General features: G+C 38.9%; 1 protein-coding gene across 4 annotated transcripts in view; it reads right to left on the bottom strand.

Moving 5' to 3' along the window:
• Nucleotides 1-21,258, bottom strand: part of PolA2 (DNA polymerase alpha subunit B) — a 153,242-nt gene that overhangs the window by 83,277 nt on the left and 48,707 nt on the right. For all 4 annotated transcript variants that reach the window (XM_067152543.2, XM_067152542.2, XM_068228873.1 and 1 more), the window contains 3 exons: nucleotides 9,256-9,350; nucleotides 2,489-2,762; nucleotides 1,961-2,231 (listed from right to left, as the gene is read on the bottom strand). In XM_067152543.2, coding sequence (XP_067008644.2) covers nucleotides 1,961-2,231; nucleotides 2,489-2,762; nucleotides 9,256-9,350 — 640 coding nt within the window. The remainder of the gene's footprint in view (nucleotides 1-1,960; nucleotides 2,232-2,488; nucleotides 2,763-9,255; nucleotides 9,351-21,258) is intronic.

Below are 21,258 nucleotides of genomic sequence, written 5' to 3'. Positions count from 1 at the left end.
TGCGTTTCAAGTATGATTTTATGACACACATACGGTTAGGTTAGGTGACGCCATTTGAAGAAGAAAACTCTTGAGTGATACCGGATTTCTCCAAATCCAAGACATTTTCTTCCTCAGAATCTCATGCGAAAAATCAAGGGTCGTCTTGCAATCACGGCCTAACAGTAATGAATACCACTGGCAACTCTCGCGGTAACCACTCTGCTTCTTTTCACCCCCACACGCGCACAAAAAATTTGTTGACAAACGACTGCCTCTTTATCATACATCGCTATCCGTGACAACCGGTTGTACAGTGCCTCTGTGTAACGTCAATGGATCTCGGGAAATAGTGAAGAGAGAATGACATTCTATTAGCCTCTACAAAAACGTTTCTCAAGTCTGCAGAATGGCACCAAAACATGCGATCCTTTGTATTCTTAGAAAGGCCACGGCTACTCACTGGCAGTTATAACGCGTCTACTGTACCGTACCCGACTCTTAGTAAAATTAATTTTTATAGACAGCAAGAATATTTTCGTGATGATAGTCGTAAAGATATGTGGAACAGGCATTGCCGGCAAATTTTCAATGGGTTCTTGTCGATATTATGCCAATTTTGACTTAATGGTTATTAAACACTCAGAAATGTAGAGTAATTGTGCAGCCGCAAGAAAATATGGCGTAGGCCTAACTAAAACCAATACTTGGCGTCAGCGCGAAGCCAAAGATACAAAAAATGCATTCAGTGGTCCGCAACAAGGACGCTTTAAAGAAGTCAAAAGTTTAATTGTGAGGTATGTGGACGAAAAACGTAAGGGTGGAAAGGTCATACCGTGGTGCAATAAACTCATTCGTTGACCTTCAACGTCCACGATGAGGTCTATACATCCCTAGCCGCTGAAGTTGGCCGGACCCGGCAAGCGAGACGTGCGTGTAGCGGTAGCCGGTTATATCTGACGCTGAGTAAAAGTACCGTACTGCAACAGTTTTTATAGACAGCAAGAATATTTTCCCGATGGATCGCCGTATTGTAGAGACGCATGGAATAGGTATTGGCGGCAAATTTTCAACGGGTTCTCTTCGGTATTATGATGCCAATTTTAAGTTAAATGTCATTCGACCCGCAGAAATAAAGAATAACTGTGCAGCTGCAAAAAAATGCAGTGTAACGGAAGCCAATGTTCGGCGTCTAAAATTAGTATAAAAATGAGTAGGCTACTGTACAACAAAGACATTCATATGATTTTACAAAGCACTTTTTGAGCCTGATTTAAATTTTTTGAAGGAAAATGTGGGGTTCGCCTTGGATTCGGAGAAATACGAATGTGTACTTTTTTCCAAATGAAATTCAACATACACTTTCATGCAGTATCGAATTTCTTAAAATAACAAACAAGTAAGTCATAGTGTGGATATTATCCGCGGAAACGCAAGTTTTGAACAAGCTGATTGCCGTTTCATACAGATTTTAATGTGTATGGGGTTTTCCGACTTTTATACAAAAATCGGATATAACGACAATCAGCAATAGCGAGTAAATTTTTCGCTGCTGTGATTTCTCGCTATAACGACTTCTACTGTATTAACTTCTCATACTTCAGAAGATATCCCTTCAAACCCCTCAATTTAGTTACAAACAGTTCATAAACTGTTCCTTGTCCTCCTTAGGTACTCAACACAAATACGTTTAGTCAGAAATTCAAACCTTCTCACTATTATCATAAACGATGCCCAAAATTGCATGTCTGAAAGGGACATCAACAGGGTGGAGAGTGGTGATATGCATTCAGCAAATCACAATTCTTTCTGTGGCAGAGTTGTAGATACCATATTTACATTAGGATTAAAGCCTCATGAAAAACAGCAGAATTCAAAATTCTGATAAAAACATGCACATGTTCAACAAAATATGGTTGTCATGACTTAGTGACTTATAACCCAAGCATTTTAAAACAACATAACAGAAAAATCAACTAACCATTAGATCCTGCAAGGGTTGGCCGGTTAACAGGCAAAGGGAGGACAGCATTGCTATAAACCTGCTGACCAACAGCCACTGAGCGTGTTGGATTGGTTGCACGCAAAGCTACAATCTGTCCAGGAAAGAGGGAGTACTGGGGTACTTGTGTCAAATCTACAGGCACAGTCGAACCTGTTGATAGATCCCTCGAACACTCGAGCAGCACTGATCTTGAATTCAACCTGCCATTAGCATCACAACAGATACGTCCAACAGTTATGAACGGCTCCTGAGACCAAAAAAAAAAAAAATGAGGACTTGCCAAAAGATAATTTCTACCCACACAGCTTACCACACATGGAAATTGCAAACCAGTACCCACAATGCAGCTTAATGTAAAAACATAAAATATGAAAAGTTTTCTTCAAAAATGTATACAAAATTAACTGCCATAACCTAAAAACTTATTTTTAAAATACTGAAGCAAAAAACATAGTTCCCAACGTATTTACTTCATTAGTCTAACCATAAACTGGAGCAGCTTACTGGCTGCAGGGTTTTCACATCCTCAGGATCATCCAGCGAGCATTTTGTCACAATCTGCTCGCCAATGTGCTCTATGATTTCATCGAGAACCGAGGCTTTATCACGTAGCTGTTCAAACATGTAATGAACATCAGGTGCAACAGGTGTCACAAACCTAATTGTTGGACAGAAACCTGGCGAAGTAGGATGCCATTTTGCAGTCGCTGTATCACCAAACGAACAGACAGCATCACCAGAATTAGTGCGAGAGGCATATTTGCTTGATGGGGTAGCACTAGAAAAAAAGAAAAAAATGATATTAGGTGAAAGCTAATATTTTTACAGTTTATTTCACTTTATAATAATAATAATAATAATAATAATAATAATAATAATAATAATAATAATAATAATGGCATTACATTCCATGAACAACTCGTAGTTTCCTGAGACACCAACGTGCCGCAATTTGGTCCCACGGGAGTTCTCTTACATGCAAGGAAATATCGACCGACATGAGGCCACCATATCTGAGCATGTTCAAATACCACTGGGCTGAGGCTACTCAGTCCACCATCACTTCACTTTCAAATATATTTCTAAAACTTCAGAGAATATATAGAATAAACCTACTGTATACAAGGTTATTCAGCCAAGATGTCAACCTATAACTCATGAACTGTTGAACATCTCTACATTATGTCCACATATCCTTACCTGAGAAGCAAAAGGGCGTATGCCCATTTTCTTTGTGTGATTCTTAGTTACGGCCATTTTTGTGTTCGGTATAATCGACCGCATCTATGGATTAAGGGCGGTTGTCCTGTTGCCATTCCCAGTGGATGTAGTGTGGCATAAAGGCGGTAGTCCAGAGTGCTTTCAGGACAGGAAGTGCGCATGTGGGACATCCTCCTTTTGCAGAAAACTTTTTAGTGCTGCAAGGTTGCTTGTGGGACATCCGCATTTCTTCTACGTAATTTCTCCGCGGGAAGAAAGAGTCAAACATTCGCCTGATGTCTACATTATTACAGTACGATAATGAAGTGTGCTTATTATTGTGAACATTATTATTGTTTCCTGTGTTACAAGAATATTAAAGACCTGCATTATCGCATGCAAATTAGCATGAACACAACAGTGAAATATTGTAAGAAGTGAAGTTTCGTGAGACTTTGGTGTTTGATCGAAGGCAAAATTAATAGTTTTCCAAGAGGAAAGATAATATTGCAACTTGCTCTGAAGCAAGCACCTGAAATGAGAGGTAAATATATTAATGTTTCTTGCTCAAGAATTCCGTTGTAACCCATGTTTTGTTACTATGTTTTGTGGAGTTACGCCCTAATCAAGAACTTTGATGTGTAGAATGAAGTAATACTAACTTCAACTGATTAAAATTAGATCCCATTAATATACGCTGTATTTTTAGTAGTATCTTAAAGTTATTACTGTTTCAGTGCTATTTATCGACAAAACTTAGCTCCTAAACTTCCACCACAAATATCGCATATTGCTAACGCAAAAAAAAATCTCAGGTGAAGAGACACTGGACGGCAAGCATACGCGTGAGAAACCTGTGGATGAAGAGCACATGGAAGACTAGCAGGATGAGACTGCATCAGACTTCTCTGACTAGGACCCACATTACGAACCAGGAGGCAGTGCAAGTAGTGGGCTTTCTCTAGACGGTCAGTTTGATTTTTTTGTACCCACGACATTATGCCAATTATAATTAATATTATTACTATTAGTATTAATAATGTTTTCAAAGTTTCTTTTAATTTCAGAATGTCAAAATAACTCAAAAGAGGCATGCGAGTTACCTGCAACTAACTGAAAAGTAGTAGTACATCGTGGAAGAAAAACGATCCGAGAGCCCTCAAGTTGGAAAAAAAATAGTGCTAAAAGAAGCAGGTTGATTGGGCAGCTTATAAATCGGTGAAGGGTGGGAAGGAAGTACCAGCACGCACAATTAAGCCTCCATGTAAGTGTAGGATGAAATGTGCCGAGAAATTAACTGAAGAGGAAGGGAAAAATATATTTCATGCATTTTGGAAGGAGTCTAGTTCTTGGGACCAGAAATATCAGATAATAGGAACTTTAGTGAAGGATGTTCCAAAAAAGAACTCTTAAAGAAATGACAGAGAGAAGAAACAACAAAACACTACACACTGGAAAATAAACATGAAATAATTCCTGCGTGTAAAATTATGTTTTTGAATATGCTGTGTGAGATTTTTGTCTATAAAATCCTCCAAGTTATGCCAGACTAATAATAATGTAACAACCCACTAACTACTCTTTCAGTTTTTCGATGCCAGGGTGCTGGAATTTTGTCCCACAGGATTTCTTTTGTGTGTCAGTACTACCAACACGAGGCTCACATATTTGAGCACCTTCAAATACCACTGGACTGAGCCAGGATCGAACTTGCCAAGTTGGGGCCAGGAGACCAGCCCCTCTACCATCTATGTCACTCAACCCAACTGTCCGACAATTAACACGCCTCCAGTATAACACAAATACAGACAGCCGTGTATGGAGGAGGACAAAGGGAACGGAATGTGCGGAGAGGTTACGCGAGGCAAGACAGCAGGCAACTGTGAGTGCTGATGAGTACTGGCTCGCTCAAACCTAAACTGACGTTTGTGTCATCAGTCATAATGGTGGTCTCCGACGAAACACAGGTACCATCGACCATATCTACAGTAAAGAAAAGAAAGTGAAGGTGATTGCAAAGAATTCTTCAGCAGTAAACAAAAAAAGGAAGTTCCAAACTATCAAGCAGTGGAAATAGTACACTGCAAGATACAAAAAACAAATTCTTAAAATGTGTGTTGTTGTAGTCATCAGTCCATAGCCTGGGTTGATGCAGCACTCCATGCCACACTATCCTGTGCTAACCTTTTCATCTCTATATAACTACTGCATCCTACATCTGCTCTAATCTGCTTGTCATATTCAAACCTTGGTCTATCCCTACTGTTCTTACCACCTACACTTGCTTCAAAAACCAACTGCACAAGTCCTGGGTGTCTTAAGATGTGTCCTATCATTCTATCTTCTTCTCGTCAAATTTAGCCAAGTCGATCTCCTCTCACCAATTCGATTCAGTATCTCTGCATTCGTGATTCGATCTATCCATCGCACCTTCAGCATTCTTCTGTAACACCACAACTCAAAAGCTTCTATTCTCTTTCTTTCTGAGCTAGTTATCGTCCATGTTTCACTTCCATACAATGCTGAGCTCCACACAAAAGTCTTCAAAAACATATTTCTAATTCCTATATCAATGTTTGAAGTGAGCAAATTTCTTTTCTTAAGAAAGCTCTTCCTTGCTTGTGCTAGTTTGCATCTTATGTCCTCCTTACTTCTGGCATCGTTAGTTATTTTACTACCCAAGTAACAATATTAATCCACTTCCATTAAGACTTCATTTCCTAATCTAATATTTCCTGCATCAACTGCCTTCGTTCGACTGCACTCCATTACTTTTGTTTTGGACTTATTTATTTTCATCTTGTACTCCTTACCCAAGACTTCATACCATTCAGCAGCTTCGAGGTCCTCTGCAGTCTCAAGACAAAATAACAACATCATCGGCAAATCTCAAGGATTTTATTTCCTCTCCTGGGATTGTGATTCTCTTTCCAAATTCCTCTGCGATTTCCTTTACTACCTGTTCTACATAAACATTGAAGAGGAGGGGGGACAAACTGCAGCCTTGCATCACTCCTTTCTGGATTGCTGCTTCTTTTTCAGAGACCTCGATTCTTATCACTGCAGACTGGTTTTTATACAGATTGTAGATAATTCTTCGTTCTCGGTATCTGATCCCAATCACCTTCAAAATCGAAAATAGCTTGGTCAAATCAACATTATCGAATGCCTTTTCTAGATCCACGAATGCCATGTACGTGGGCTTGTCCTTCTTGATTCGATCCTCTAAGATCAGACGTAAAGTCAGGATTGCTTCACGTGTTCCTACACTTCTTCTGAAGCCAAATTGATCTTCTCCCAACTCAGCTTCAACTTGTTTTTCCATTCTTCTGTAAATAATACGTGTTAAAATTTTGCAGGCATGAGATACTAAACTAACGGTGCAGTAGCTTTCACACCGGTCAGCACAGGCTTTCTTGGGAAGAGGTATAACAGCATTCTGCCGAAAATCGGATGGGACTTCTCCTGTCTCATACATCTTACACACTAAATGGAATAACCTTGCCACGCTGCTTTCTCCTAAGCCAGTCAGTAATTCAGAAGGAATGTCATCAATTCCAGGTGCCTTGTTCCTATTTAGGTCTCTCACAGCTCTGTCAAACTGACCTCAAAATTGGGTCTCCCATTTCATCATCATCAACAGCCTCTTCTTGTTCCAGAACCAAATTATCTACATCTTTACCTTGATACAACTCTTGGATATGTTCTTGCCATCTTTCTGCTTTGTCATCTTTCCCTAGAAGTGGCTTTCCATCTGAGCTCTTAATATTCATACACCGAGATTTCCTTTCTCCAAAGGTTTCCTTGATTTTCCTGTATGCAGCATCTACCTTTCCCAGGACCATACAACCTTCGACGTCCTTGCACTTCTCCTTCAGCCATTCTTCCTTAGCTACCTTGCACTTTCTATCCACTTGATTCTTTAATCGCCTGTATTCTTTTCTGCCCTCTTCATTTCTAGCATTCTTGTATTTTCGTCGTTCATCAATCAGGTCTAGTATCTCCTGAGTTATCCACTGATTCTTAGTTTATATTTCCTTCCTTCCTAACATTTCTTCAGCAGCCCTACTGACTTCATTTTTCATGACTCTCCACTCTTCCTCTATAGTGTTTTCTTCAGGCTTTTCATTTAGTCCTCGTGCAACATGTTCCTTGAAACAATCCCTCACACTCTTTTCTTTCAACTTGTCTAGATCCCATCTTTTTGCATTCTTTCCTTTCTTCAATTTCAGATGGCATTTCATGACCAACAAGTTGTGGTCAGAGTCCACGTCTGCCCCTGGGAAAGTTTTGCAATCCAACACCTGATTTCTGAATCTCTGCCTAATCATAATGAAGTCTATTTAATACCTTCCAGTGTCTCCAGGTCTTGTCCACGTATACAGCCGTCGTTTGTGGTGTTTGAACCAAGTATTGGCAAGGACTAAATTATGATCAGTGCAGAATTCAACCAGCCGACTTCCTCTTTCGTTCCTTTGTCCCAATCCAAATTCTCCTACTGTATTACCTTCTCTTCCTTGGCCTACCACTGCATTCCAGTCTCCCATCACAATTAGATTCTCGTCACCTTTTACATATTGTATTAAATCTTCCATCTCCTCATATATTCTTTCGATTCCTTCAAGATCCGCTGAACTAGTAGGCATATAGACCTGCACTATTGTGGTGGGCATTGGTCTGGTGTCTATCTTGACGCCAATAATTCTTTCACTATGCTGGTCGTAGTAGCTTACCCGCTGCCCTATTTTCTTATTCATTATTAAACCAACTCCTGCTTTTCCCTTGCTTGATTTCGTGTTGATAATTCGGTAGTCACCTGACAAAAATCCTGTTCTTCCTGCCAACGTACTTCCCTTATATCAACTACATCTAACTTTAGTCTATCCATCTCCATTTTCAGATTCTCTAACCTACCACAACGATTCAAACTCCTAACATTCCACGCTCCGACTCGCAGAATGTCAGTATCCATCTTCCTGATGATCGCCCCCTCTCGTGTAGTCCGCACCCGGAGATCCGAATGGGGACTAGATTACCCCCGGAATATTTTACCCGGGAGGAAGCCATCATCAGTACATCATTCATACAGAGAGAGCTGCACATCCTCGGGAGTCAGTTACGGCTGTAGTTTCCCGTTGCTTTCAGCCGTGTAGCAGTATCAACACAGCTAAGCCATGTTGAGTATTATTACAAGGCCATATCAGTCAATCTTAAAATATAATGGAAGATAACATAATATGGAAAGCAGATGAGATTGAGACATTTGTAATACTTGGGCCCATGGCCTACTAGGACAAGGTAATTTTTCATATTGATCTGAAACTTCACTACAACCATTATTTCTTTTTTTTCTTCTTTTTTGACATTTTGCTTTACGTTGCACCGACACAGATAGGTCTTATAGCGACGATGGGATAGGAAAGGCCCAGGAAGTGGAAAGAAGCGGCCGTGGCCTTAATTAGGTACAGCTCCGGCATTTGCTTTGTCTGGAAATGAGAAACCACAAAAAACCATCTTCAGTGCTGCCAACAGTGGGGCTCGAACCCACTATCTCCCCATTACTGGATACTTGCCGCACTTAAACGACTGCAGCTATCGACCTTGCACACTAGCTGCCTTACCTCACATCAACACAGGTAGGTCTCATGGCAACAATGGGATATGAAAGGGGTAGGAGTGCAAGGGAAGCAACCATGGCCTTAATTAAGGGAAATAATAATGGGAAACCACACCATCTTTACGGCTGCCGACAGTGATGTTCGAACCCACCATCTGGAATGCAAGCTTACAGCTGCCTGCCCCTAAACGCACAGCCAACTCGCTCGGAAAGAATATAGCTTCCCATTCAGCTATTGAATTGGTAAGTTCAGTATATTAATTTAACATTAGGATAAACAGTAAGGATTTTGCAACTTAAAAACTGCAACATTATCAAACATACATGAAGAGAGATTTGCCACAAATTTAATGGCTGATCCAAATAACGAGTAGCCAATGTTGGACTACATTTAATCTGAGGATTGTAGTTACTACATCTACCATGAAATTTTAACTGTATCACTAATACTTACAGAGCAGGAGAGAAGCTAGAAGGAGAAAAGATCGTTCGAGGACTGCTTCCCGTTCCTAAACGATTTTTTGGAGTTCGATCAAGTCCAGTTTTAACCTGAAAATATACACCGAAAAATTTTTACAATCAAGAGTTGTGAAAAGAAATCACTATTCTATGATAATATACAAGTTATTTAAAATAGCAGAGTTGCCAAATTTGAAGTGGATCATCAGTAATCGCCCTCCGCCCCCGAGAAAAATTTCGAGTCAAGTCCAAAGCATGCTCCTTCCTTCTTGATGACGACACCCCCTTTCGCCCTTCCCTCTAGCAATCTATCCAAAACTATAACATATTACACAATAACATTTGCACGAAACCTGTTGGCTCTGTGATAAAACATTCCTTGTAGATTGTTTCTCACGCAGCAGCTGCTTTTCAGTGTAGTTTTTCTTGAAGCATCCTTCCAACTGCGATGACATTTTCGCTTTCTGAACCATAAGCGATACCAGTGCAGATGTGCTTAATGTAGGCCTCACTTCTTTCTCAATCTTTCTGTAACCTGTCAGGTACACTTAACACAGCAAATACACATTACTGAAGGATTTGTAGTGGAGAAGAGCAGCGCCTGAGCTCCTTCATTCGCAATGAATTTTACAACGCTTATGGGTAGCAAAAGGAAGTCATGATCGAGTAAGTATTCTTGCCAACTCACAAGCATTGAATTAAAGACGATTTAGGAGAAAGGCTTGAACATTGTTTTCTTTCTTTTGTTTGCGTCGAAAATTATTTGTTCGCGATAATGTCAGCTTTTCCGTAATAATTTCCCCTTTGACCGTAACTCTAATCGTGAGGTGAAATCCGTAATAATTACGGACAATCCGTAATAGTTGGCACCTCTGAAATAGTGATTCACACAATAGTAATTCACACATGTATTCATCTCAATCTCACCAATCATTTTCTGAATATATAAAATCATCCATCTTTATAATGGGCAATGCCAAGTAATGGTTCTCAGCTAGCAAATTTCAAGCTTGCTTGGAAGTGCCTCATTAATACATGCCTATTTTCATTTTTATATCTACATTCATTCACTGCTACCTTAACTGCCATTTACCGGTGTGACATGGTCTATAAACTGTAGTAAGTTACATGCATATTAACCACATTCTCCATTAGTTTTTTTATCTGCCCTCTGGGCAAGCCATACCCCTCCATATCACAAGGGATAGCATTCGTGACCGTGTTTGGAAGGCGGGGACACTGATCTGGGATTAATCATACAATGCGTGCTAATACAGCCCTATACATTAAGTTCATTTTAATTTCCTTAACCCTTTTTGAATTTAAAAAAATTTATATAGATCGGGACATGTAAATAAAACCAAGGAAAAATTTTTTTTTTTTTGCTAGTTGTTTTACGTCGCACCGACACAGATAGGTCTTACGGCGACGATAGGACAGGAAAGGGCTAGGAGTGGGAAGGAAGCGGCCGTGGCCTTAATTAAGGTACAGCCCCAGCATTTAGGAAAAATACTAGAAAAATTCTTGATATTTTTTATCCTTTTCTAAAATGTGCCAAAAGGGTACACTATGCATTGAGCTTTATTTTTAAAATGATTACATATGCACTTTTAAATTATAAATAAAGATGTATGAGTGTATGGAAACCGTCGGTTGAACGCTGCTTGTCTTCAAGCAACGTGGCCGGTTGGAATACGCTTGGATAGCAGTCGCATATTGTTTGATATACCTCCGGTTCCTTGCCTTGTCGGACAACCAAGTGGGGTACCTCCGTGGATAACAGGACGACCTGAAATAATCCTGGATCTGCACACTGACCCTTCGATTTATCGCAGGCTCTTCCTGTCCGCTGTTGGCCGGCATCCAGGTTCAGTCGTTGCTCACACGGATGGTTCTAGGATAAAAACGAAGGTGGGCTGTGCGTTTGTTGTTGACAATGATAGGTTTCTTTTCGCTCTCCCGGAAACCTGTAGTATGTACACATCAGAGCTCTATGCTATCTGTAAAGCTCTGCGGTACGCACTGTCCAATGAGCGCCAACACTTTCTTCCATGCACTGTGTACCGGGCGGTACAACTCTACGCGACGCAAGTTCAAATCTTGCGCCAATTGAAACTCCTCTACTGGAGAAACCCGGAACTTTACCACTGAACTAACTCTACTAGTTATCAGAAGAGGTCACTGGGTGTTTTTGATTTGCTTTTGTTTTTCATGGATCAAGAAGTGTGGACATTCTCTAACAGATGTCTCTACCAAAAACTATGGTAATACACTCTGGTGTAATGGAATGTACTCTCCTGAAGAAATTTTGTATTCCTAAGTTTTGTTTTTACTAAATTTTGTTCTGTGGTTTGGCAACAGTTATCCTTTCTTTCCACCTGTTTTGAATTTAACCAATCACTAATTTTTGTAATTAATTTCTGACCAATAGTGTCTTTCTTCTTCGATGTTGATGTATAACTTTTAGCGACCCAATAAATTGAGGGGGTGTGCCTACTCATTCCTGAAAGGTCTCGAATTTTCCACGAGGGTATAAAAACTGCTGATTTTCTTGTCTCGGTGCCACTTCAGTAACATCTAACTTAGTGTGTGGATATGTAGCAGGGGGCGGGAAGCGCCTCTCTCTTCAAGCAGCAGTTCTTCTACAAGGTAACGGCCTTTTAACATCTTTATTTCTTGCTAGCTCAGCAGTCTAACTCTCGGGGAAGGTTCAAAACCTTTAATATGTAACCCACCTTTTTAAAATGTAAATTTCCTTTCAGTCTATGTAAAAACTACCAATCTTTTACTGTAAAGCGGGGATAGAGAGTGCTTCACCCTCTCGAACTCCCCTTCATTTTGGAATGGAGGCGATTATGTTTTCATAACCGTTCTTCTCTCCTTAAATGTAGTAAAGTTTTCTCATATGGGTCACCTCCCTAGCTTGGGATTAGCCCCTGTATTATCGGCCTAGCGCCATATACGTTTTAAGACAAAAACTTTGTGTAGGAGTGCAAAATTTAAGCCTCCATCCCCTTTGGTTTGGGCCATTTAAATTAACCTTGTTTTGCACACTAAGGCCCAGTAGATTGGGTACAAGTTGCCCCTGTTGATTTATAAGTTTGCCTTAAGGGCAGTTGAGTGTAAGGTCTGCTTATGGCCTCCTGATAGGCTTGAACTATTGAGAGCAGGTCTGCTCTTTTCTAAATTTGATTCCTGTGCACCTCTAGGAGGCTTAACATTCTAGTTAGGAGCAAGTGCTCCTTATCATGATGGGGTTTTCTGCCCCTTTGTTTAATTCTGTACCTTGGTAAAGTTGGGCTAATAGCTCAAGGATTGTCATTGTGGGGCTCGAAGCCCAGATCTTGTAATTATCCCCTAACTCTTGTAAATTTGTTTTTGTACCTGATTTTGACTTGTTGACTTGTTAAGTTTTCAAATTCTATGTCTCCGCTGAGACATTTGGTTATGTCCTATTGGGAGATGGAGTGGCAGGCCACCCCACTTCCAAATAACCTGAAAGCAATAAAAGGTACAATGAAGGTATGGACGACTTCCCTTCAGTCTTCTCGGTGGGAAGCAGTGATATTATGTCGTCTTCGGATCGGCCACGGTATATTAACGCACTTCCATTTACTGACAGGAGTCGCCCCCTCTGGTGAGTACCTGCGGCAATCATCTTACCGTGGTGCACATCCTTATAGAGTGCATGGACCTGGTCGATCTGCGCCGTAGGCTAGAACTCTCGAGTACCATCTCCTTCATCCTGCGAGATGACGAGCAGTCAGCAGACCTAGTCATCTGTTTTATGAGGGATAATTGTCTTTCTTTATCCTGTGTAATAATGTCCTTTGTCCTAGTGTATTTGTGTTAACTGCGCTTTTATCCCATTGACTCTGTTTTAGTTCGTGTTTGCATATTTTAATGTTTTAATGTGTTATTTTAACTTCTAACTTGAATTTAATATATTTAATATATATATATAACTGTACTTCCAGTCAATGCCTTATTCCATTGTCACATGCTTTTTCTATAATTTTAATAGAAAATAAGACATTGCAAATTAGATCCACTGATTGTTTAAATTTCACAATCATTTTTCATCACCACTTATTTTAAACTAGTCGGTGGATATATTTTAAAATTTTAATCATCTTATGTCGTCCATCTTGTACCATTAGGGGCTGATGACCTTAGAAGATAGGCCACTTTCAACAACAAGCATAATTATCCTTTCCTTTCGATTAAATCTTTGCACTTGACTCATTGGTTCATTTCCAGTAAATGTTAAAAGTAGCAAGACACACTTATTATCCTTCCACATAGTGTTGGAAAGTTTGGTACACCATCTTCTAAACTGGTCACACATTCGAATGTTGTACCCCTTGGTTCTTTCTTTACGTCTGAATCGGTCGGTAGCTTACACCCTGTTATCCTGTTTCGCCTCACTGTCCCTAGAGAGAGTATGCCTTCCCCTGGCAGATATAACATCACGTGAATCGATGTATAAAAGTTGTCAAAATAAACCTTATGGTACTGGTTTCTAGGCACTATTCTTGTCAACCGAACTACTATGTTGCCACTAGCACCAATATCAGGTTCTGAAAGTGGACGTTTGGAGGGATCATTTTCTTGTCCTGTTGATATCTCCATCACATAACAGTAACCTGACATTCCACTCAAGATAAAATTTGTAACCATACTTATGTAGTTTATCAGGCGTATACTGTTTCAAATGATGTCTTCCTTCAGTAGCACACATCTTTTCATCAACACTCAAATCTCTTCCGTATGTATTGAACTGAACTTCAACTTCAGGGTATCATAAACAGGATGTATTTTATGAAGATTGTCATAGTTTGGCTGCACATAAGGTATTTCTGCAATATTATCATTAAAATGCAAATACCGTCTGAGTCTCTCAAAGGCATTCATTGGAATTGCTTCAGTTATGATGCTTACCCCTACATCACTATTCCGTAAGTTTCTAGTATTTCTCGTAGGAACGACAAATGATATGATACAAACCCTTAAGAATTTCCTTATATCCCATGAGTTTACTTGAATGTATTATTGGGGTTTATTTGTTTAGCATAAATGTTAGTTTGGTCTGCAATATGATTTAATAGATCATTAGTAAAGAAGTAACTGCAGAAATCATATGGTGTGCATAATTCAGTCAATGAAGAGGGAAGATAATTACTACCACTGAACTGTTTATTTGCACCAGGACCGAGATCCTCTGCGCCATAGCAAATCTCTCTTCTTTGTTGTATGAACAGTAGCGGCATGTGAATCTGACTCAGGAGGTGCAGAATGATGGGGTGAAGTTGGAGAAATAGCATTTGCCTGAACTACGTTCTTTTCACCACTGCCCTCTTCGTCACTCTAAGATGGAATTTCCTCTGCCAATAAACTGGGTTGAAAATCCAAATGATCACTAGTGTTATCAGAGAACTCATCCTCACTCACCGAAGGAGTTCTGATGTTGAGAATATCACCTTCTGTCAAATTTACTAATTGTTCCTTCAAAGAATGAAGCTTTGTTGTGTTATCCATATTAGGCCCAAAATAAAACAGAAATATTTTCACTCTACTGTCCCTGATCATAACTGGCATTGTAACTATAGCTTATAGCATGCATTTAAACCATTTCAGTAAAGCTCCTGGCACGCAGGAATATAAAAACCCTATTTTCAATATTCTACCAAAATTCTAACCTATATACAGGGTGGCGCACGAATAGTTGACACATTTAAAAAGCAAATATACAATGCAACTTACGTACTATGTTGTTAAAATTTCGCGCACACCTTCCCTGTTTTATGGAAATAACTCTAGAGGTGACACTGCTGCTTTGTCTCCAAATGCCTGCGTTACAGTGAACTTTCCGCCATGGCCGACCCCTCGTGGTCTCGAACTGGAGTCAGGTTCACAATTGAGGGTTTGGCACGGTAGTCTGGTATTAAGAGATAAGAATTTCATAGTGTTCCGTATTGAAGCGAGTTCACTAGTAAGTTGAAAAAAGATATATGACGACCAAGAATATTGGTCGAAACCGGTACCAATTATAATTAAGTAGGAATGTAACCTTACATTTCTTATTTTAATAGTACTGAAAGGGTGAACCATCATGTAACTTCTCAACGGTAGTCTGGTGTCGTTCATATGGCGCACATGCCCTGCCCACCTACAGTGATAGCCAAAGACCAATGCTTCCACACTCTTAACACGTGTTTTCTCAAGAACTTTAAGAAGTTCTCGACATGCTACCACTGCCACCATAATATCACAGATTATCAGACATGTTTCACAACACGCTAGTACACAAAGGGACGGGGGTGGGTGGAGGTCTAAGAGTCTCAAACCATAAAAACCTAATCTTCTGACTTATTTATCCTGCAGCTAAGCCATTCAGTTGAACATCACAAGCTGTAGTCTTTCCAGCAGTCTGGTCACTTAGGACATAAAGTGAGGTCTCTCGTGAAGCAATTTGCCTCCGCTAGACGGGATTACTGCACAAGAGCTGGTAAGGATAGGAATCCTGTTAGCTTTGAAACTAACCCGTCTACAGCAGGTGTAATAACTAGTTTACACAAAACACAAGAAAATATTATATAAGTTGTTAGAAGTGCTAGCTAAATGGTGTACATAATCTTGTATCAACTGAAAACAGAACTGGTTCAGGATGCATCAACAACCCTTTAAGTATAATGCCTTTTCCAGCTATGCCAAACATCTGTGGATCTTGAAAGGTCATCTGCAAACTGATATTCACCGAAAATCATAAATTTACATGCAAACATTTTTTAAAATCAGCATTTTTTACTGTAAATCGAACTACAACCTCTAGGAAAACATATACGAAAGATAATTCAGTACGATTAGATCTATGAATTATACATATTTAGCACATAGCATATTTCCGGTATTGTTAGTGCATGCAAATCCAATGTCTACACATGTCTACTGTATGGCATTTCATAGGCAAAACTTTTGAGAGGCTTATAAACAGTGAATAGAATTCAGTAGTAAAGGTCCACCATAACTTCAATGCTGGTTTGTTCTTGTACACTAGTAGGTTAAATTATTATATCAAATACAACACCGTCTTTCAATAAGTGTATTTAGTTTTTTGGCTCTTTCAAAATCACTGCTGTTTTTGGACCATACTAAAGTTGATTACCTAATCTACATTATCAAAAAATAGCCCTTTGGATTTTCCATATTCACATTTAAAAAAAAAAACCCACAACATTGTAACTGAATATAGGTCTTCAATTCAAACACTAATCACAGTGTAAAACCCATTGCAGAGTTTGGAAGGTTATGATTTTATCCCCTCAACCATAGATACTGAAAATTATACAAAATCCAAGGCAATTATTTTAGTAGACATTTATGTGACACATACCTCATAGACTTTGGGTCAACAAATACTGGAGTTGCTGTATTCTGCATTCACTACATAAATAAGTGTAACATGTTCTTGCACATTAACCAAGGAAAACATGGGATATGCAGAGCATTACCAATATCATGCTCCTGCATGGTACGCTTTAGGTTTCATTCCAACAAAGTCTCTGGCACCTCTGTAATGTGGTATATACAGTCTAATTTTGAGCAAACAAGGTAATGTGTGGATTTTATTATTACATTCCACTATTTGCATATTATACATTAAGATACAAAAAAGGTAAAACAGTTAGCCATGGAATGGCAAGCACACTGTTATGACTGGAAGCCGTAGACGAGTATGGATCTAGTCACGCTCATAACTACGTAACGTAGACCCCAACCCGCCGACTGCATTCAGTGCTAAGGTTGTGAACAGGCAAGTTCGAAACACCTTAAATTTGTACAAGGCAACAGGAGAAAGAGATACCGGGAAACTAAATTTCAGTAAACATTTTATTAATAAAGAAGACACCTAACTGTAGTATCAGACAAAATATTTAGTAAGTTTAAAACCTATATTTTACTATTTATTTCCATTTGTGATTAGTAGGAATCAAGAGGTACAGTAGAAGTCAGCTCTAGCGAGAATTCATAACAGCGAAAGATTTACTTGTTATAGCGGATTTTTGTTACATCTGCTTTGTCATAAAAGGAGTTTTCTTTTTTTTTTTTTTAAACAGCACACATTAAAATTGGTATGAAACAACAATCAGTTTGTTTAAAACCTGCGTTTGGTTCAACAAATACTGGAGTTGCTGTATTCTGTATTCACTACATAAATAAGAGTAGCATGTTCTTGCACATTAACCAAGCAATACATGGGATATGCAGAGCATTACCAATATCATACTAGAGCATGGTACGTTTTAGGTTTCATTTAAACAAAGTCTCTGGCACCTCTATAATGTGGTATACACTGTCTAATTTTGAGCAAACAAGGTAATGTGTGGATTTTATTATTAAGTTCCACTATTTGCATATTGTACATTAAGAGACAAAAAGGTAAAACAGGTAGCCATGGAATGGCAAGCACACTGTTATGACTGGAAGCCGTAGACGAGTATGGATCTAGTCACGCTCATAACTACGTAACGTAGACCCCAACCCGCCGACTGCATTCAGTGCATGGATGTGAACAGGCAGGTTCAAAACACCTTAAAATTGTACAAGGCAACAGGAGAGAGAGATACCGGGAAACTAAATTTCAGTAAACTTTTTATTCACCAAACTGTAGTATCAGACAAAATATTGAGCAAGTCTAAAACCTATATTTTACAATTTCTTTCCATTTGTAATTAGTGGGAATCAACAGGTACAGTAGAAGTCTGCTCTAGCGAGAATCCATAACAGCGAAAGATTTACTGGTTATAGTGGATTTTTGTTACATCTGATTTTTCATAAAAGGAGCTTTCTTTTTTTTTAAAACAGCACACATTAAAATTGGCATGAAAAGAATCAGTTTGTTTAAAACCTGCGTTTCCCTGGATGATTTACCCATTTTTCTAATTCCGTTACAACGTGAATACTTATGTTCAATTTCATCCTTAAAAAATGTAACTATCTCTCCAGAGGCTTCTGTGGCAAACGTCTATTTTTATATTCAAACACAGTCACGTAACCTAACTGTATACGTATAATGAAAACATTTCAAGTGCCAGTAGAGTAATTATAACCTTTTCCCTACAAGTGTACATAGAAATAGCCTTTAAAAAATTTAACCAAACACGAGAAAATATAAACTAACCTCTGAAATCAGTGATGCATTCTTGATGTGTTCTCATTCTTGCTTAATTTCAGTACTTAGGATGAAGATTAATCGATCGTTTACTTCAGCCCAAAGAGTATCTTCAGACTTTATTTCTAATGAGTTAACAATAGCTACCAGCCACATTATTTATGCATTTACTATGAAAACATCCTCTTGCCTTTCATTTTGAATTTTGTTCACAGTACACAACTCCACGGGTATTACTAGCAGACTCCGATACCGCCTTAAAATGTTCACTAGGAGCTCGTTATTGCACGTAGTGAGAAAACGATATCAAAGACAGAACTGCCGATCTCTAAAATGGGAAATCAGTTATTAAGGTAATCTCAGAGTAAAGGGAAGCATTGTCACGGGCACCTCGAATTTTTACTTTTAAAATATAACTAACCAAAAAGAAATATACATATTATTAAATACCATTTTAGTTATTCTGGTGTAAATATATGTTGTGAAATGCCCCCTCTTTTAACTGATTAAGTTATTCTGGTGTAAATATTGTGTTGTGGCATGCTTCGCCTCTTCTGACTGCTTCTCAATGAATCTTTTCTTGAAACATATAGCACAATCTGATGCCATCTTTGGTTACTCAATGAGGAGTGATGACAAAGTATTTGTACTTAATGAGGACCAAAATTCAATTTGATTTTTTCTTACAATGCTAAAGATTCTTTCTGTTTGTGTATTACAATGTGGCATTAATAAATTAACATATATAATCTTAGAGTGTGTTATACTTCATTTGAGCACTTTCATTCTTTAAATTTGCAATGTTACTCCAAGTAACATCAATCCTAATACAATTTCATGTCATCAGATACAGTCAAAATTGGATAAGACGCCCCTATCTAGCATGTTTCCCTGGTTATTATGTCATTATTCCTTAGTCCCAGACCTTGTCCTATTGAATAAATGTTAAAGAAACCCGGATAGCACATTTACGTTACTCTTTAATATCTTAGTAATTCCCAAAAAATTTTAATTAGCGTTCCTGGACACGTTTCGTGCACAATACACCAGCGACAACTGGCCTGGGTGAGGATTTTGTGGAAAACTTAATTTCACGGCCCGAGCGTGTTGGCCTACAACAGAGGGACGGGTCAGTCTCAAGCCAGTCTTTGATGTGGGTGTGCGTTTGGATCACGCAACAGTAGTTTGTGACCTGTTGGTGCTTAATTTTACGTTCGTGAGTGAATTGTGCAACAACGTACATACATTAGACTTACAGTACTTACGCGTAGTGGATCGCAGAACGTAGTTACAGAGAAGAAAGCTAGAGAGTTTACAGATGATGAAAAATAAAGTTTACTGAAAAAAGCGGAAGCAAATCCTTACATTAAACATGTGCAAATCGCCCAGATATTGGACATACCTACGATAACTTTAAATATAATTGTAACATTTATAGTTCGCATCTCTCTAAGAAAAATTTCTCCTTGATATGTCGGTGTTCTTAAAATGTACCTCTTTATTCAGTTCATAAATTATAACTGTAAACATCTTTCTTTGTTTTCAAAATAATTATTTTCATATTAAAATCCAACCTTAATTTTAACAGTGTAATTGATCTTAATTTTTTAGCATGTTCCCCCTTTATGACATTTTTTCGGTCCTCCGCAAAAACATTCAAACCAGTTTTGGCTGTAAAAAACCACAATTTTGGGAAGTCTATTGATCAAATATTCTATAGATGAAAATGAAGCGCTTTGTCTCAGATTTAAATTAGCATCCTCTGCACGTTTCAAAAATTTGTCACCAAGAGGAAATTTTGACACAATGTAATTACAAGCTACAACATAAAACTACAACAGAGGAATAAAACTAATCCTTGTTACTAATACTCAAATCACCTTTCAAATAAGCCCTACACTTGGCACCAAAAATCAAGTCTTCATCTTCTTTCTGGGGCATTCTTTACCTATCCCCATATTCGTGGGGGTAGTAGAATAACATCCACAGTATACCCTGCTTGTCGTAGGAGTCAACTAAAAGGCACCCCAGGGGCTGTGAACTTGGGTTAGTGGGTTGGCAAACACGGGGCCATTAGCTGGGCCCTGGCAGTGCTTCAAACTTGTGCCAGGCTCCTCACTTTCAACTATCCTACCTCCCTTGGTCAACACTTGTTCTTTTCTGACCCCAACGCTATTAATTATCGAGGCCTGGGGAGTCTCATTTTAATGCCCTTTATGGCCCTTATCTTTCTTTGGCCGATACCTTCATTTTTCAAACTGTTCGATCCCTTCCATTTTTCTGATTAGTGATATATAGAGCAGTGTTCTCCCTAGGACCGCCCGGCTAACATAACCTAGATACACAGAGATGCCAACTTTCAAGAAAGGCAATTCGTAATGTAGCCGTTCGGTCACCGGGGCGGGGGTGACGGGCGAGGCGGCAGTAGAATTTTATTTCTTTGAGATCTTACTAACGTACATATCATTGAAAAATTAATGAACAACATACAAATCAACCAGATATTCAAAGACTGGCATATAAAGAGTGTATGATTCTTACCCGCTAAAGTAACAGGTGATCTGCTGTACATATCTGAGGTAGGTTGAAGGATCATTTCTTTTGTTGAGTACTGTAGTTGCTGCCCTTAGCAGCTTGTAGTTGCTGTTTGGTAAACGTACCACTGGTGACATGCTATTCCGTTTGATATCGCGTGCTTCCTCTGCACTAACAGAGCACTTAACAGTTCGGTGTTCAGGTTATGTAGCGCATACCTATCTACGAAATGCCACTGTAATATTTGTCCCAAATGCAACATAATCATGAAGTGAAATGAAGTGAAAAATC

This window comes from Anabrus simplex, chromosome 8 (genome assembly GCF_040414725.1).
Source record: "Anabrus simplex isolate iqAnaSimp1 chromosome 8, ASM4041472v1, whole genome shotgun sequence".
In the NCBI taxonomy this organism is placed as follows: domain Eukaryota; kingdom Metazoa; phylum Arthropoda; class Insecta; order Orthoptera; family Tettigoniidae; genus Anabrus; species Anabrus simplex.
Note: the sequence above shows the minus strand (reverse complement) of the source record. Positions and strands in the feature narration are given on the sequence as shown.